At 32.1% G+C, this 19,702-nt stretch overlaps 1 protein-coding gene across 1 annotated transcript in view; it reads right to left on the reverse strand.

Annotated features, from left to right (window-relative positions):
• Positions 1-3,004: 3,004 nt before the first annotated feature.
• LOC130448596 (prion-like-(Q/N-rich) domain-bearing protein 25) overlaps positions 3,005-19,702 on the reverse strand; it is a 32,176-nt gene continuing 15,478 nt past the window's right edge. Inside the window, exons 4-6 of the mRNA XM_056786020.1 lie at positions 7,647-7,919; positions 6,221-6,352; positions 3,005-3,291 (exon numbers count right to left, since the gene is read on the reverse strand). Of these exons, the coding sequence (XP_056641998.1) occupies positions 3,215-3,291; positions 6,221-6,352; positions 7,647-7,919 (482 nt within the window). The 3' untranslated portion in view covers positions 3,005-3,214. The remainder of the gene's footprint in view (positions 3,292-6,220; positions 6,353-7,646; positions 7,920-19,702) is intronic.

Here is a 19,702-nt window from a genome sequence, read left to right on the forward strand (position 1 = left end):
ATATTTTTATTCTAAAAAACAAATTTTAATGAAAATTCTTATTATTGTTGTGATTTTAGGAACTGATATTATTCGATATTACAACTTTGATCAATCTTTCAGCCAATTTTTTGGCTTCTGGCCAATAAGATGTACTTTTGACATAGTATACTATTCTGAAATTAGTAGAACTCATTTTTTTCAAATGTATTTATGAAAATACTACAAACAATCAGAAGTTTTGAAAGTAGCTCCGTTTCGTATTTACTCATTGCTACCAACGAGCTTTCCAGTTTTCATACGCCTCTAGGAACGCTTGAACCGCAATACTATTCTGCTCCTGCATTTCAGCCTGTTAAACTGCCTCTATCGAGCTATCCCTATCTATCCCTTTGAACGTCGATTTTATTCTCTAGATTAAAAAAAAAAGTCTAATAGAGCAAAGGAAATTCCAGCAGATCGTTTTCTGGCTGGCCATTTACTTCTCTGACAACACTCGCAACACTAAATTCGAGCGTTTTCTGTGACGGTCTGAAATTTGGTTTTCAGAAATGCTCATTCTGGCAGCTCACAAAAAAGCAGTCCTACTACCTTTATAACAGACCCTTTATATTGATAGCTCTTCCTCGCTAAATGATGAACTTCTCTATCACTTCAATAATGCTAGAAAACCAAATGCAGTGGACATGTTCAAAAGCATGTATTGGATATGCAATGAGGATGTTGCACGAACTAATTCTTTGATTATAAATCTCGACTAAATGTCGATTTGTCGTAATTCAGGATAAGGAAGCAATTAATTTCACAACCATTGTGAAGGTAAAAAAAATACCACTAAAATGTACTTGCCTAAATAAAACTATTCTGTAAGTGTTTGGGAAAGCTTTGTCCTCTGCTTGATGAGAAAGGGGTGTATTTGATCTGCTTAAAATAATTTATACAGTAGGGCTAAATCCTAATACCTGCCGAATTTTCCGTACAATCAGATAGTCCTAGAAATATAGTCAACGTTTGCGATGCTGACTTAGTAATCCTTCGAAGGATTTGCTATTGCTGTGGTATTCGAGCTTATTTGTTTTTAACGTTAGTTCTATGTTGTCTCTTATCGTGTGCTCCTTGTGTTCCTTATTGTCAAGAGGTTCCCCAAATTCTATCAGGGAGCACTCATTTGTATCCCGACCTGTTAGTGACTATATATTTTAAGGTGTTTCTTCAATAATATTACCTGGCAGGAATAACATAAATTCAACAAATTTTCTGTTGATATTATTTATTTTGCTGATAAGACTCTGGTAGCTAGGGTTCCATATAAGAGAACTATATTTTTGCAAAAACGACAGAATCGAAACGCGAAGAAATGATTTTAACTTTGGCAATGTAACTCCAAGAACATTAAATGTTGCAGGTCTTTTAAGCATATAAGTAGAAATGCAATATTTGAAATCGATGAAGTTAATATCCTAGTGAAAGATAAAATATTACATTTTGAAATGTTAAGACGAAATCTGTTTTTTCGCACCATATACAAAATATTAAAATTAATAACTGCCGAAGAACTGAGCCCGGAGCTGTCAACAACTTCTTCTAGTTGAAATTGGTAAAGATGAGCCAATCATTTTCGCAAGCGGGCTAAACAAACTGCAACAGAGGATTTTGCGTGAAGCGTTTAAGTGTTCGTTTGTGTATTTATGGACATGTATGCATCTGATAATACCATATACGATGGTGCTTTTTTAATTATAAAAGCATAAGCAGGTAATAGAAAAGGTCGTAGAATAATCAAGAAAGATACGGTATTTCCAAAGGCTTTTGAGTTACTAGCGACTTGTACAGTGGTCTACATCATTTATTTAAAATTTCGAAATAAACGAATTTGTGTTATATAAGAGCTTAAGGACAAAATAAAGGACTAGGTAAAGGAACTACGTTGGTGTGAATTGAAGTATGAGTTTGGGGCTTAGCATATGAATTTACCTGTGCCTGTTCCTATGGGTTTTATTTCTTACTCGATAGAAAACTTTTCAAATTTTTTTCACGTCTCAATGCGGTGCACCCTATATTACTAGTAATTGCACACCGAAGCATCATACTTCATTGCATTGTTATATGACCTATTTGTCGGATCCCATAAAATAGGCTGCCTTTCAAATTCATCAATCAATTTTTAAACACTTTTCCCTGAACCACTCCATACTTAGACACAGTTAAAACTCCACAAACGCAACGAATGTTCGAAACTGCCGTACTCAGTGAACACCTGCAAACGTATAAATTCTCTTCTAGCAAGATCTGTTCACCGACAAACCTCCGAAAATGTTTTGCGCCTTCTGTTCAGTCCAGTGCAACATACTGAATAGACGAATTTTATAGAGCGCGGCGCGTTTGATTCATTCCGTGTGTTTTGTGAATACCCATCATAATATTAACTGCTTTTACAATTAATGTACATATGTAATGGGACAAATTAATGTCCCATTACATCATACATTATCTTAATATTTCACTACTTTGTTCATTTAAAATGTTTTGACTAGCAACCGATTTCAATTCCATATAAACAATTTTTCCAGGGAATATGTCTATTCACGAATTTGGATTCAACTGTTGTTGAAGCGAATGACCAATGCATATTGAAAGCTCAGAAATTGGACAATTTGAAGGTATTTTCTGTGTAATCTATATCTGGGCATTGAAACATATTATGATCAGATCATCTGAACATAAGAATCAATCATTTTCTCCACAAACTCACTTTAGGGCATTGCAATAATTGATTGGTTATAATAATGGTTCACATATTTATAAATATTCACTATTATTTCAATAGTTAGATAAGAATATATTAACATTAATATCAAAGGTTTCTTAATACGAATAAAATTAATGAAAATAAATTTTTTGAAACCGTGAACATGAAAATCGTTTCTATTTCTGTGAACGAGATTATGACCATAAATGTTGAAATGCAATAACCTCATGTCTGCTATAAACAAAGTAGTACCAAAAGAGAATGAATAACAATGAGAACAAGATTATATAATAAGTTATATTTGGTTATTTATATACAATACATAAAATTATATAAATATCTCAAACTTTTTTTCATAAGTGAGTATATGATTTAATTTAAAATTTCAAAGGACAAGCACAAAGGCTATTCCAGTTAACAGAAATCTCGAATAATTTAACAATATAAAATAGTATTTTGATAAAATATTGATTATTCAATAATCCACTACAAAAAATTGACTAGGCACATTACTAAATAAAAAAATACTATCGATACTCTTGAACTTCCATTTTCAGAATCATCTGAAAATAAAATAAAAATAATTTTTACAGAAACTATAACAACAAATAATTAAGTTGGAAATGGAAAACAAATTGAATGCGACAATGTTGCAACATGTAAAAGCGACTGCGAAAATTTCTTGATGATATGCAAACTAGAATGTGTTCGAAAAGTAATGTAACGTAAATTACATATACACTAGGTGCACTGTAACTCAAAAATAACTTAGCATACAGAGGTCGGCATAAGTGAGGAAATAAATTAAGAGAAAAACTAAAACTGCATCGTCAAAATGAATTTTTTCTCCAAGCATATAATAATACGGATCGTAGAAATAACCTATTCTTTTGCTAGTAAAATAATGAACGCTCATTATTGTACTAGTAACAAAATAATGTGAAACGATAGCAACGTTTTACTATGGTCGTTGTAACCAACTAGACAGAAACTGTCATTTAAGTTTTATTTAATTACAAAAACGATTCGAAAAAGGAAATGCGTGATTCTCTTGCAATAACGTGGCCCCACACTTAACATTAAGGTACTCCCGTATACATAAAGCGTAGGGCGGCAAAGCTCCATCCTGCATGAGATGACATATATTAGAGAGTGTTGGATCGTTGTACATTTGCCCACGTAAATCTTCGAGCATTTCAAGATAACTTGGGCTCGATACGAGACCCTCAAAAAAGTATGGATCCACGAGACCTCTCGCATCCATACACCCCAGGCAGGTTTAATTTTTCTTCTTGAGGATTCTGGTCTTTCCGGTACACGCAGTTATGTCGAATAACTGTACCAATCAGTTTAATGTTTGCTTCATCCGACCACAAAATGGAATGCTGAAACTGCGGATCATCCTGACTGCATCCGAGGTTTTACTCGCAGAATTCCAATCTGCTATCGAAATATTTACGTACTTTGTTACAAATACCGATCGTCTAGAACACTACGCGTCAGCCACAGAGCCCGTTATGAAAATTTATGGTGAAAATTCTTTTTTTAAGCGTGTTCGTGTTGTATCGTTTGTTCATTCTGAAAACTCTACTGTTATCATGACACAGACACAACTGTATGAAGCAAGAACATGCTTTTTATTTTAATCACTTTCGATTTGATTTTTTATACAATGTATTATCATATAAACAGTGTGTATCTCACAGAGCCATTACCTGGAAATTACGTTAATTGAGGGCGACGCAGAAAGAATCTTATCTGGTTTGTTGTTTCGGCATATTGTGTGCAAGTGCTTCAACTTCATAATGTGAAATACACTAGTATTCAGTATTTTCAGATGGAAATCACTTAAATAATAAAATTGTTGGTGTTTTTATGTTATAAAAATCTTAAAAAAAATATTGGGTCAACTCAACTTTTGAATTCTATAGTGTTTTTAAGCATGAATATGAATGTACAATGTCATTCATTCGATTCAACTGTTTACTTTGGCTTAAAATAATTATTTTTCCAAAATTAGTGTCTCGACATATAAGAGAAAATATCTAAAATGAATGGGACTTGGTCTGACTATATCACTTATGCAGTAGAACAGTTTAAAGATTTAGTAGAGTAAATTAGGCAGCGCTGTAGGTCAATTATTAGCACTACCACTATTGAAAAATTAGTACATGTAGGATTCAGTGAGTTTTGCCAGTCTATAGATCAGCTAATTTTAAATAGAGTGATATGAATATATTATTATGTAATTGGACATAGTGACTTTTGCGAAGACATTCACGATTATGGATTGTTAACAGTCAGTTTTTGATGTGTTGACAGTTTAAATTTGAATAGTGGATAAATAATGAGACATTTACTTGCCAAACTAATAATGAAATATTCAAATGAAATGGTAATTGATAGTAATCGTTCATAGAGATAATTGCAATTTATTTCACAAGGTACTGTCTCTAGAATTTGTAACGAATTTATAGAACATGTTCACACAATTAAAAGGAAAGCAGTTGAATATGATGCGAAAGTATATATTATATTAAGTGTCAAAGGAAATCCATCAAGTTGCCCGTAGTAACGTATGTTCAACAAAAAAATAAATATTTATCAGCAGGCAATCCTTGCGTGAAATATATATACAATTGCCACTGAAGTTTCACGCGCCTATTATTGGCTCTATATTCATTAATTGGAATTTGGCACCCAGAAAATATTTTTACATTATCTATATAAAATTGTTCCAGAATTGTCCAATTGATACACTTCATACATCCGAACCTCTCGAATGAAAGTAACTGGTTTCAGCAGAACAGGCCAACACTCCATAATACTTGTTGAACAAGTGGATTCGACGTAGGGGCAATATTGATTGGCCAGTTAGTTAACCAGACATTGTGTTGATGGATTTTTCTATGGGAATAATTTTATAAGCCAATTATATGTAATACCCATAAGTAGCATTGCAGATCTCAAAGAGAAGGATAACTACAAACATCCCAACTATTTGAATAATCTCAGGACGAATATTGAATCGGAAGTGATTCTCTTGACAAGGGTACTTTCTGCTTTCTTAGAAGGGTAGATAATACTAAAAAATAGCGTTCTAAAGTGACGAAATTAATTATACCTAGTCATTTGTGAGTGAGAAGTGGATAGAAAAGTAAGTAGCTGCGTTGAAATTCTTAAATAATAGAAATAAATCGATTCTAAATGTCGATATGTTGTTGGTTACTTCTCTTTCATATCAAAAACTTGTAACTGGTATTGATTTAGTATTATCATTTATCAGGTATCAACTCCTAAACTTGTAGAAATGGGTCCAATTAATCAAGATGAAATAGAAATTCTTTGATTTTGTGAAACGGATTCGCAGAAACATAGAGAACCAAATTAAGCTCAATAATCAAAATAAACTGAAATTTATATTTTTCGGAAAATATTAGTTCATAAAGACTACTAGGTAGATGGTACTTATTATCAATGTAACATTCTTACCAATACATATTCCACCTTGTTCTCTTAAAAACGATCTACATGCACAGACTCCAGCAACACACTCTAGGCGATCATGTTTTTCTGGATAAGGATCGTGGCAATCAGAATGAACGGTGCACACGTCACCAAGAACTGAAAAATTTCAAATTATCAGCTAAACTTAAAACACATAAAGTTAAAAATATTTTAAGATAATCAATGAAACACAATTTTTTACTCTGAGTACTGAGAATTTGGGTGAGTTTATAAGCCCCTAAAACGACGAATTCGTGAAGAGATTGCAGCAATACCTATTGATATGCTGCGAAGAGTTATGCAGAACTTTCCGACTCAATTCCATGAATGCATAGGTGTCAACGCAAGACATTTGGCCGATGTAGGTTTCAAAAAAATAAAATTATATACGGAAATTATCTCGATTTGCCGAGCCATTTATCTTCTATTGATATACTTCACGAGAATTTTGTATCCAACGGAAATAAGTTTCGAAATAATCTGTAACCGCGTTTAAAAAATGATTTCTATAGCGAATAAGAATTTGAATGAGATGATATTGGGAGATATACATGTTAAAGTAGTAGTAACAAACGTTTGAATATTATTTGTTTAATGAGTAGGTAATACCTCTATGATTATACCTCGTCGCCGAATAATACCAAAATTCTTTTAAATACTGACATACAAGTACTTATTATGAAACAACCTTCGACAAAATAGCAATTTCACAAACTCTTTATTTCCAGTTTTCCAAAGATATCCCAAGAAAATCAATTTTTTTTATTATTGTATTATCGCAGTACTTTCGAAGACAGCGTAGTTTTTCCCACTCCTTTCATGTCAGAAACTACCAATTTTACGTTAACCTATTAATGGGAGACTATCTATAAAAATACCATCAATTTATGGTATTCCGTCAGCTCCTTTGTTCACTCACAACTTCGAAAGACCTTAATGTGAATGTTATTCAAGAATCATGTTTTACGACATACAAGGTGTTGAGAGTAATGAGATTAGCTTTAGATACGACAATACACTTCTGAAACCGGTGTTTCAGTAGGACAAGGATCTATTGACGTAGAGGAGGGTCTCAAAATGGACGGTTGAGGATGAGAATAATCAGTTGAATTTGAGTCAAACCACCAAATCAGATTTTGACCAAATAATCAAGGATTAGAAACAATTAGAAAAAATCAATTTATTCGCTAATAAAAGCCTCCCTTTATTCATCAACCTCCTTGCTCATCCTCATCTCAAAAGACAAGGACAAGAACAATTTTCAAGTCCAGTAGAACTATATTATTTCATAGTAGCTTCCATAGTAGCCGCAACAGATTCAAACTTCTTGTTGGTCACGACTAAATTCATGATATCGCTATCAATTTCTCAGCAACAATATGTACTTTATATCCTTAGAATAGTTACTTACGGCGATCTTCTATACATTTATTAATTCTATCCTTGTAGTGATATAATTCTTTACACCTGCATTCTCCTTCAATGCAGTGTGAATATTCTCCTAACGTGGCTGTACACTGAGCATTATCTATACAAATACTGTTGTTTCCCTCAACTACTTTTAGACAGAGAGATTCATTTTTAGATGCGACGTAACCAGCATCGCATGAACATACTGAATCAAGACATTTGGAGAATTGGATAATAGAACACTCTGGATCAGATTCGCATGCTTCACCAAGACCTGAAAAAAATAATAAAAAGTAGATATTTTATCGTAGGTACCTGTTGCTTTTGAACTACATAATAAAAGTATGGCAAGACAATAGAATTTATTTATGTAATGTTTCTCGGGTTAATTGAATGGTACAAATTAATTTCATACTTTATAACTATTATTTCTTCACTTCCCGGATTGGTTCAATATTCAAATAACTCTTCTATTGTGAGCTCATGCCTCATATATGCTAGAAATGTCTTTCCATCTACAGTTAACTTCTCCCAGAAATATTAAAAAGATGCTTCATGACCACCTACTGATAGATGAAGCCACCCGCAATCGTTTATAAATTTCACTATTGAAAATACCCATTAATTTCTATTGGAAAGCTTGAAAATAATAATCAAACGTCAACTTCGTCATTTATTAGGATCATTGACGTATCGTCTAGTTTGTTGCTTTCATTCTCATACGTTTCTAATAAATATTTTACTTGCGGAGCTCAGAGTACCAGTCAACTTATTGTTAGCCTACATCCAATAATTCGAAACATGGTTACGAATTCCCGAAGAAAAATGCAACTCTTGAGATACCACCATACTTTACTACGCAATACGGTCGGGTAATTATTTCAATACGAGGTCTGGCTATTAAATAACGAGACTGCGCACCTAGAGGGCGCCCTAGAGGGGGGGGTGCCGAGAGAGCAAATCAAAATTCAAGGCAATGTTGATCGTTTTAATCGACATTAATGGTATCTGATGACTGAATGGTTGACAGTCTGAGGATCAGACTACTATTTATCAATTTTGGCAACACTGCGAGAACGAGTTGGTAAAAAACGGCCCGATTTTGCACCAGGGCAACGCAGTATTTGGCCAGTAAGCGCACTCCAGTGTTCGAACACTCGCCGTACTCACCAGATTTGGCACCGTGCGACTTTCTTTGTTTCCGAAGATGCTTTGGAAGGGACCCGATTTGAGTCGATGGAAGCGCTAAAGTAAAAAACGGCAGAGCTCCTAATGGCCGTCACCAAAGATGACTTCCAGCACTGCTTCGATCAATGAAAAAAAACGTATGGAAAGGTGTGTGGCGAGGAGAGGGAAGTATATTGAAGGGAAGCATTCGAATGTAGAACAATTTTTATAATAAAACCCTTTTTCGTAACCAGTCCCGTTATTTAATAGTCAGACCTCGTATACATTCCTATTTCCTTCTCAATTATTGGATATGTATTAGTAGAACTAGAAAGAGAAATGAATTTTTGACTATGAACTTGTAACCAACTTCTTTTTCGAAGGGTGATATGATGACTGAAATAAAGTCGAAAAGTTCTTCCTTTGAGAAAAATTTTTATTATTTATTCTTTTCTGTCAACAGCATTCTTGACATGTAGTGAATAAAATGTTTCATAGTAAATAAGATAGAGTAGTAAATTATTCCTATATACTTTTTCTAGAGGCTATCTTTTAATCAATATTTAAGCAACTTCCAATTAATCTATTGAATGAGGTTTCGTTCACTTGTTGATTTTCGACAAAAATATCCGAGAATCAAGTGGGAAACCTCAAAAAGAATTTTTCATTCAGTGGTTGGTCAATAAACTACGTACTAAAAAAGTTTCCAAATTGTTTTCCAATATAATGTTATATTTTATACTATAGCTTGTACTCGCAATGAAGCCCTTAACACTTTAGTTGATTTGGCTCGTGTTCAAAGACTCTTACAGTCGATTGTTGTGTAGTTTGGGGTTCATATGCCTAGATCCATGATTTGTCGCTTGTCATAATGCTATACACGCCTTTTGAAGTATAGCGATTAAATTTTTTCAGCCTTTTTTTGCACGAAAATTACGCGGTATCTAATGCGATAAATCTTTTTTGAAAGCCGAATGTTCATGCAATATTGAATGTATGCTAGTATGAGTATGCCTTAATGTCACGGTATGTTACATGAGGATCTTGCGCAATATCAGTTTACACCCAACATCGATGTTTTGTGCGACCACGATTGAATTCGGAAAACCAGCGAAATACGAAGACTTTAGATGTTGCTTCACCACCAAAATTCGCACCGAGTTGATCGATATACTGTTTTTGGTTCAATCCAAATCGAAAGTCGTAGAAAATCTTCGCACGAAAATATTTACGATTTAATTCCATTTTTCAACTAAGATGAATGTTTCAAGTACTCGTATTTGTAAACAACTCGAATAGCACTCATATGACAACACGTTCTGAGTACGTTCACCATTAATAATGTCAAACTTTATTATTGCAATGTCAGATTTGACATATTCACATCACTGTTGCCATATCTCAAAACTGCAGCTGCAGCTGCAGCACTCATATAAAGTTTTATCCTAGAGTATTCAGACTCAATAATTCAGATATTAATATGTCACTCCGGTAAGCCTAAATATTTTAAATGTATTTATTAGATGTTTTAGACGAATTCTAAAATTATATACACGCCTGTTTTAATCTATAAAACAGATTATTGAATATATGTACCAAACAGGTACAGAATAATCTATTGAAAATTAGCAAGAGATATTGTCATTCACTCGTGAAAATGAGATATTATCTATGGATAGTTAGCTCTGTTATTAAACATCAATCATTTATCAAAGTAGTGAAGAATATGAGCTTTCATGAAACAGAAATAAAACAGAGTTAATTCTAGAATAAAAAATTTCTATATTCATGACCTGATGACGAAATATACGAGTATATTGTTATGTATTAATGAAGACAATTATAGCTCTGTTGAAACAGGAATATGCATGGTGAAAGCACAAATACATTTATTAAAAATAGGGATTTGAGTTTTTGGCTTTTCAGCTACTCTGTATCCATACTTAGAAAATATTTGTGCCAAGTATGTACTGATACTAATAGTCTAAGATACCATAAAGGTTGGTTACCTGAATGTATTTGACCAGATCTGAGTTTTTGTACATTAAGTCCCCTAAATCTACCGTGCATTAAGTTACCTAAAGTTGCTGCCCAAACGTTAACTTTAAACGAGTTGTGGTAATGTTAGACCTTTTTGACATGCGGATTCTCAACACACCAGTAGTGTGCATTATGAGAGTTAAGCGTTGTCGCGTAAAAGTGGCCTCGTTCACGAATACATTTAAAAAAATTTAGATTGAGGGCTGTCCTTTCTTTTAATGTTTGACAAAAATTCACTTTAACCTGTAGATCGTATGGAAAGAGCTCTTTAAGTTTCCTCCAAGTACATGAAGAAGACGTATTTGTTTTTTTCTTGCCATATTCCTTACGCAAACTGTTGGATTTTCATCAACTAAATTTAAAATCATATTTTCTTTATTAATGATTGTTGTTGTTCTTGGCCTACCAGAACTTATTGTTTTAGGTCTTACATTCACAGTTTCTTGATAACGTCGTTCAATTGCTGTAAATATATTTTTATTTGGTAACTTTCTTCGAGGAAACTTTTCTGCAAACTCGTAACAGCTGCACTACAGTTTCCTAAAAACTCGCCTAAGGTTAATAAGTGTGTTCAAAATTGAGTACATTTCGATTAACAATATCTAATTTAACAAATAACAACGTGTTATAAATGTAATGTGAATATAATTATTATTAACTCAACATCATAACTATCAATGAATGGTAGATTTCCAAGGCAAACTAAAAGAAAATGCTATTTCCGAGTAAAATCCAAAGTTTAATAATTATGGCTATTGGGGGCCTTAGTATGAAACAAATAACAGTTTGAGTACCAGAACCGCAATACATCATCAATCATCAAATTGCTGTTTGTTTCATACTAATGCCTCCAATAGCTCAGTGCCCATACTCATTTAACTTTGAAAAACAAGATCCTATACTGACTAGGCTGGATTTTTGTGAAACGGTGCAAAAACGAAAGCCTGTTCGTTTTATCGATAGGGTCTCATTTACGCGACAAAAAATTTTTATTTCACATAATTCTTACTAATAAAAATAATAATTAATAACTTTATCAATAGTTTTTACCACCATCGGTTCATAATTTTCAAATAAAAATATTCCGAAAACGGTTGACACCATCGAGTTTTATAGAGTACCTTTTTGGTGTAAAATTAAATGATGTTAAGTTCACTAGAAATTTTGCTTAATAAATGTAATATTGAAAAATTTATGTTCAATACTACTTGGTACGAACCTTGTAACTAGCGCCCTATGAAACACCCTGTTTATTATTAGAGTTAGTACACTATGCTGTTTAATTTTGCCACAATCCCACTATAAAAACTCTCACTTATCGTATTTTACTTATATTGGAAGGTGCTATTTACGAATACCAAACATTAAATGGTAATCGTGGCAAAACAATGCACTTTTATATGATTTACAACTTGCTTACTACTATTTCCAACTAAGCAGAAGCATTCGTCGTGGTGACTTCCAATCTATATATTGACATTCTACCAAAAATAACCAATTTATTTATCGTGTTCTACAATTAAAATTATGAGAAATGGCTGTTAACAGAAACTCAAATCTGATCAAATAGCCGCTCATGAGATATTATATAGTATTGAAACTTTGTCAATAAAGAAAATGATACTTTTGAAATGTGAATGTATCGCCGAAATCTGAGAATGCTTGAAGAAATAAACATGTAAATATAGTGTTAACAATATTTAAAAAACTGAAGGAAATATTACTTACATAATAACAACATAAAAAAAATGAATGTTTTGATTTTTTTTCGACACGTCAGTAATAAAAATTAAATTTTCATTTTAATTTGTTAGAAGATTTTTGTTGATACCGTATTATTGGGCAGAATAATTCTGGTCAAAGGATAAATAAAATTACTCTTCAACAAATTGATTTCTTATATAAAATATAATATCCGGTTATAAGCATGCAATGCAAACACCTAAAATTCAATCGCGCATTCTTTATAAAAATTATAAGTCGGCTTTATTATTGACATCTGTCGAAGCTTTCAATATATCAAATTGTTTTGATTGTTGTTTATTAAAAATGTGAATGTGAAAGTGAAGACTGAATAGAAGGAACAAAAACAAAGCATTTCCAACAAACAATTTAAAGTGACTATTTTGAAAATTTCAGGGATTGGTGTGATCGCTTCAATAAGCAACTATATCGAGCAGCGACATATGGATTGCCTTTAAAATTCACAAACTACAGAATGAAGATGGCATCTCAAGACGAAGATAATCAATTAATTTTCAAAAATTTTGATCACCACTGTAAAAGTTCCACATATAGTTTAATATTGAAGAAGTAAATTTGAATACCATTCTATTAAATAGTGTGAAAAAAAATAAATTCATAACCCTATTCAAAAGGTTTCATCTGATAAAATAGAATATTTTTTTTTTGTATCAAATAGACCCTTTTCGGGAATCAAACGTACAAGGCGTATAATAGACTATATAATGTATATATCTACATAATATCCAACTATTCGTGAGGTGATTAATATCGGACTTATATGTTTAACAGTAGCGGTACACAAATTTCTAATAATTTATAAAATATAAACTAATTTTGGCATTTGGAATTTGTTATATCTTCCAGTTCCCTTAAAATACTCTAATTCAGAAGAGAAGGTTTTATCCAGTACATACTTTTAACTATTATTTCACTCTATTGATTCATTTATAGTAAAGTAACATTATATATGTATGTATTATAGTTATTTCTAAATTACTACAAACGCATTTTCTATGCTAAAGCTATTTTTTGACTAGTGTATAAATTCATTTATTCTAGAGAGTTCTATGTCTATTGACTCTCTCTCCCATCTACTTTTATATCTATTTTATAACAAAGTTTTATCATTATTTCACATTCTAGCCTATTATGAAGAGACATACTTGCCTACAGTGGAAGCTTGAATCTCATAATAATATCTATAACAAACGTGGTGATTGAATACTTGCGTTTAAAAGGAAAAATTGGGACAATCTGCAGTATCTTATGTTTTATCAAATCGTGCTTTAATTGTGTTAGACGTAGTCGTGAACAAACATGTGGGTGGGATTGCGTGCAACGGGGGTAGTATCCCACACGAAAATAATGAATAAATTTCAATTGGATGTTAACACATGCACGCAGGCAAATACCAGAAGATATCGTTCAATCATTTTTCTAACTCAGTATATAAAAGACAATATAATTTTATTAACAATAGATTAGAATCACCGATACTAGTTTTCTGTCAATAGGTATATTTATACTATTACTTGACTGATCATCAAATATTATGCGAGTCTCTGATCTTTTTCAAAACCCATTCCTGAACATTAGCTAACAGTTTTGGGTGAAATATTTTGTTACTGTTTTTTGTTGTCACAATCACAACCATAATATGTCACATCAACCAGGTTTACATCGATCATTTGTGAGAAATTTTCAGTATCTTTTGAATAATTCATATTGGTTGGACCATAACCACAAACAAAAATGATAAACGGAAACTAATAATGTATTCATCTTCATCTTCAATTAGATGTTCAAATTTTCTGCCATTTTATATTTGTCAATATTCCAGTCTATTATGAAAAATGTATATTTGATACTTAAAAAGATGTTATCAGTATTATAATTTCACGCCGATTATTAGATGTTATCTTGTACTCATTGAAGATATCTCCAGAAAAAATTGTTCTAGGGAAATAAATTGGATATTTGTCTACTACATTTGAGTGATCCTGTTTAATCCAAATGTTATTCAAACACAATTAAAAACGGGAGTTCTTGCAATTTGATTTCCACTGTAAAGGAATTTTCTTCTACAAAGAATGGTTTCAAAGAACTGGTTCCGATAATACCTGCCCAGAAATTCACTATCAATAGACATTTCATTGTTTCCGCATCAATTTAAGATTAGTTTCAGTATTTAAAAATGTAGTGATTAAGTCAACATTAACGTAAATTTATCAGAAAATACTACATAATTTAGATATAAAATTACGGTCAGCTTCTAATTTTCACATAATGCCATTCTGTGGTCACGATTATTTGTTCGGCAAACATAAACAAATTACACTAAATGTCTTACATTAGTCAGTGTGAGAAAGGAATTATTACATTTAAAAACAACTATCGATATAACAACCTAACATTGAAATAAACAATTTGATAATAATTTTTATTTCAAACTACTGTATTTACATTATCTACAAGGAGAACTGCTAATTTGGATTAACTGTGCACACCACTATAAGCAAGCAACATAGGCAAGCATGATTTTTCCACAACAATTATCGTCGTATATGAGTATCTTCGAATATCATAACTTACATATCCATAAATTATATTATTGATAGAGATTTTGAGATAAAAGCTTTAAAAAATTGTATAAGATTTTAGCGAGTCCATAATTTGAAAAAAAAGTGTCAATACCTAACATTCACATAAAGTTCTAGCAAAATTCTTTTTCTTTTTTCTATGATATCGCATGTTCGTTCTTCGATATATTTTCTCATCCAGGCTCTAAGTTGTCTATTCGCCTCTTTTGTGGTTAACCTCTACTCCGTATTATTGAAGATTTATTGAAGATTTATCCCTTTCTATTTTTACTAGTCTTTCGTCTGTCATTCGACATATTTGAGTTCCATTGTTTTTACACTTCTTTCTCGGTCTGGTAGGGTTTTTCCCAAGATTCGTCTGAGAATTTTTATCTCTGTGGTCTCCAAGAGCTGTTTCGGTTGTTTCGTCATACAACGGTCTGAAGGCATCCCACGACCTTATTTTACTCTAGCTACTTGTCCTCTCACCTCGTCTTCCACTCCTCCATCACTGATTATGTCAATTCCAATGTACTTGAAAATATCGAGATGGTTCATCAGTGTTGCGGGAAAAGCAAGTTATACATTGTTGATTCCTTATACAGGGTGCATCGTTACTCCACTGTAACTTGAAATCATATTTTTCAAACTGTACACCTTGTCTATATTTCCAATGTTTCATAATAGTTGAACTAGAATACAGACTACAGTCGTTTGAATTATTAACGAATTTTTGTGTCGATAGTAGATTTTTCTATAATTAAGCCAGGTTTATAAACTGTACAGTAAATGTCCCTTGTTCAAGTAGATATTATCTACAAAGTATTTTTAGACAAAAAAAGTAAGAAAATAGAAATGAGAATCTATGAATCAGTATTGCTACTACTACTGATCTATGGCGGCGAATCCTGGATACTAACCAAGAAAATTAAGCAGAAAATAACGTGAGAAATCAAGATACTACGAAAAATAGCACCGGTGAACACACAACATAAAATACGGAAGACACAATTAGATGTAAATTAATCGTAGTGAGTCTGATGCAAAAAATCAAATAGCGGATGAGATGATTTGCACACAGTGAGAATGACGGGGGACAAAACAGTTAAGGTTATATGGGAAACCGAAACTAACAAAAATAAGACAAGAAGGGAATGGTATACGGAAATAACAAACAACTTGAAAAAAGATCAAGCAACTGGAAACGGACGAAACAGAAAGCAGAAGAGATTGTGGATAAATAAGTGGAAATCGAATTGCGGTTTGAAATTTAGTGAAAGTGAAAAAGGCATTTGATTTTAGTAGATTAGTGCGTAACCACATTTTAATATTGCTGTTCTAAATTACCTATATGTTTTCCAAGACAAAGGAATTGGAAGAATGGAGACAATAGAGTGTCGTATTTGAAAATATATTCAAGTAACTGCATATTTCTAGCGGGCTTAAGCAGGTGAACTGAATTATTTGAAAAACTTTCTTTCTACCTTCTTGCAAAATTATTACGTTACTTTATGAACACATTATATTAGTTTGTTAGCATTAACGTCAAAGACAGATTGTATAAGAAATTTTAACTCTCACAGATACATTTTCATATTTAGTTGAAATGCAACCTCTATAATTAATTTCAACAAAAAAATTGTAGCAGTAAGTTTTACTTTTATATTTGTTAAGTTATAGCCGAATCATTCCTAGATACACGCCACTGAGGCTCGTCTCTATCGTCGGTATCTTCAATGATATTTAGAAGTATTAGTAGCCGCTAATCTAAACTCTGTCACTATTTCCCGACAGTGGTTGCTGCTGTCTCTAGTATATTATTTATGTTTAATTTACTGTGGGACATCTTCATCAGATTCGTATATCGAGATTAAAATTTAGATAACTACGAACTTCTAATAGTATAATTGAGATCTTCCGTTGAAAGAGTTGAAGGAATATATATTATATATAAATATTATATTGAAACTAAAAATAGAAAGATTTTAAGAAAAAAAATAGAAAGAAAATTGGTAACGCTAGTTTTAATAGATTGGGCTTTTACATCTTTGAATTTAAGAATTGTGGGACATGTTATCATAAGTGAATGACTTTTCGAGTATTGCTTGAAGTTTTTACATTATAGAGTGATTTGGTTTGAAATAAGTCCTAGATGTTTACAAAATTTACTATTTTTCAATAGTATCTACTTTAAAATAGGCAATTGCATTCTTTTGACCACGTAAAAATTCTTCAATAAAACGTATTTTTTAAATGAGAAAGTCAATTGAACAATATCAGACATGTGCTAAAAAGTATTTCAACACGTGTTAAAAAGTATTTGAACACATGTGCTGAAAAGTATATAAACACGTATGCTGAAAAGTGAAAAATCCCATAAAATACTACTCGAGTGTGGCACCTCAGATTTTCATTCAACTACTTCATATATTATCCAGTAATAGTAATAACACTTATTTTTACCGTTCCAATTATGACTAGTACTTATTTGAACACAAATCACAACAAACATCATTTCAAACACTAATATAACTAAAAAAAAATCATAATTCGTCCACTTCTTCAGTCTTCTTAATTTTGGCCTTTTGCCTTTCGGCACCCAGCGAGATCATATATAACATAAGAAAAAGAAGCATTTCAATAAATGTATGTTTTGTTATTTTTTAGTACATGTGAGAAATAAGCTACGACTAGGTAAATATGAGTGTGCAATCTATCATTGTGATCTCAGGAAAAATATAGTAACTGTGCTCAATATACCTGCTTTCAATGATAAAAGTCGTCACTGTTGAAAAATCCAATCCCTCTGTCGAAATCATCTTAACGTTAAGTGATACATTCTTAGATAGTATGCCACACTGCGAAGGGATGTGTAGAGTTGTTTAGTAAAGGTGCATAAAACTTTTATATATGCTGCTTTATTCAAAAAATGGCAATTACTTCTTTATTTAGAATCAGTTTTACAAAACTGTTATACACAAACCAGAGAGAACTAATTCATGGGTCGATGTCATATTTGTTCGTCTTTGGGTATTAGGGATATTTTGAGCCATTAATTGTAGAATTTGTGGAAGGAAGTGATAGAATTATGTACAAAGGTATTCATTAAGGCAAGGGACTCAAAATTGTTGATAGGAACAACATAATAAAAATTTTCAAATATATTTCGTTGAGATTTCATCGTTTGTTAAGCTTATTTTCTTCAAGCATATGACACGAGTGACTGCTTATATCTCGTCTAATTGCAAAATATGAGGGTCTTGTGACTTACCATTCTATTCTTTGAAGTTGTCTTTGAATGAACAAATTCTGCACCATATATTTTTCATATGAAGCGATTAAGGACATAGCTCATGAAGTATTGGCAACCTTTCAACACTGCGGCGTAAAATTGAACTCGGGAAATTTAACACTTTGAGCCCTGGTGCTTCCACAGGACCACAACCTAGAGTGGTCCTATGGACCACACGACATATTTTATTTCAAACCTCCTTCATGCCCAAGGGACCTCATTTAATATATTTTACAGTTAGGTTGGACTGTCCTAACCCTACACTTGGTTAATTTGATTTTGTTTTAGTTCTCATATTTTTTTTCTTCGACATAATTTAAATAATATTTGATACCATTTTTGTTAATTTTGTTTTTCAGGGTATAAAAAATATATTACAATATAAATATAACATTGAAAAATTGTTGTTGCAATCTGAATTATTTATGTTTTTCGCAAAACACTGATTACAATAATGTGGTTTTCCAAAACAAACACTGCAATAATTTTTCACTTTGAATTTTACAATAATTTTTTTCACTGTACCCTACACCCTCTCTTCTCACCTTTTCACTTTGACATTGTGTTTTCACTAAAACTTGGAGAAGTTTTCGCACATTTTATTTCAAAAGTTTTTTTTTTATTTTTCCTTGGATCTACACCACATATGGAGTGTAAAAATACAAAAAAAATTTTTGGGCCCAATGAAAAGTTCATAAATTATGGTAGATAATTGATAATTTATTTCGTGTAATGGTATTTTTAAAACTGAAACTTCTTTCACATCAAGACAAGACACAAAATTTTATCCATATAACCCTCAACTTCCAAGCTTGCTAGCAATACTCTAAATCTGATATCACCCCATGAAAGCAGCCCAGTGCCAGATAAAAAAGAAATATTTCTTTCTAAAATAATAACATCTCCATTCAACAAACAACTCATTGACAGTAATAGAAAGAAGAATGACAAAGAGAATAGGTTTTCAATGCTAAAGAATAAGAAACACAAAGAAGAAAAATTTAGAGGAAAACAGCAAAAAGAAAAAATCAAGTCTAATAATAGTCCCATTGATTCAAATGATAAAGAAGAAATACACTTTGACACAGGCAGTGAGCCTGATGTTGCCATAGGACATCAAGCTCCTGAGTCAGAGGATGCAGAATGTATATTCTGAAACAACCTGTTTTCTTAAGATATTCGAGAAGAGATATGGATCAAATGTCTGATGTGCGGGTTCTGGGCCTATGGTGA

The sequence above is a fragment of the Diorhabda sublineata genome, chromosome 9, assembly GCF_026230105.1.
Source record: "Diorhabda sublineata isolate icDioSubl1.1 chromosome 9, icDioSubl1.1, whole genome shotgun sequence".
Taxonomy (NCBI): Eukaryota; Metazoa; Arthropoda; class Insecta; order Coleoptera; family Chrysomelidae; genus Diorhabda; species Diorhabda sublineata.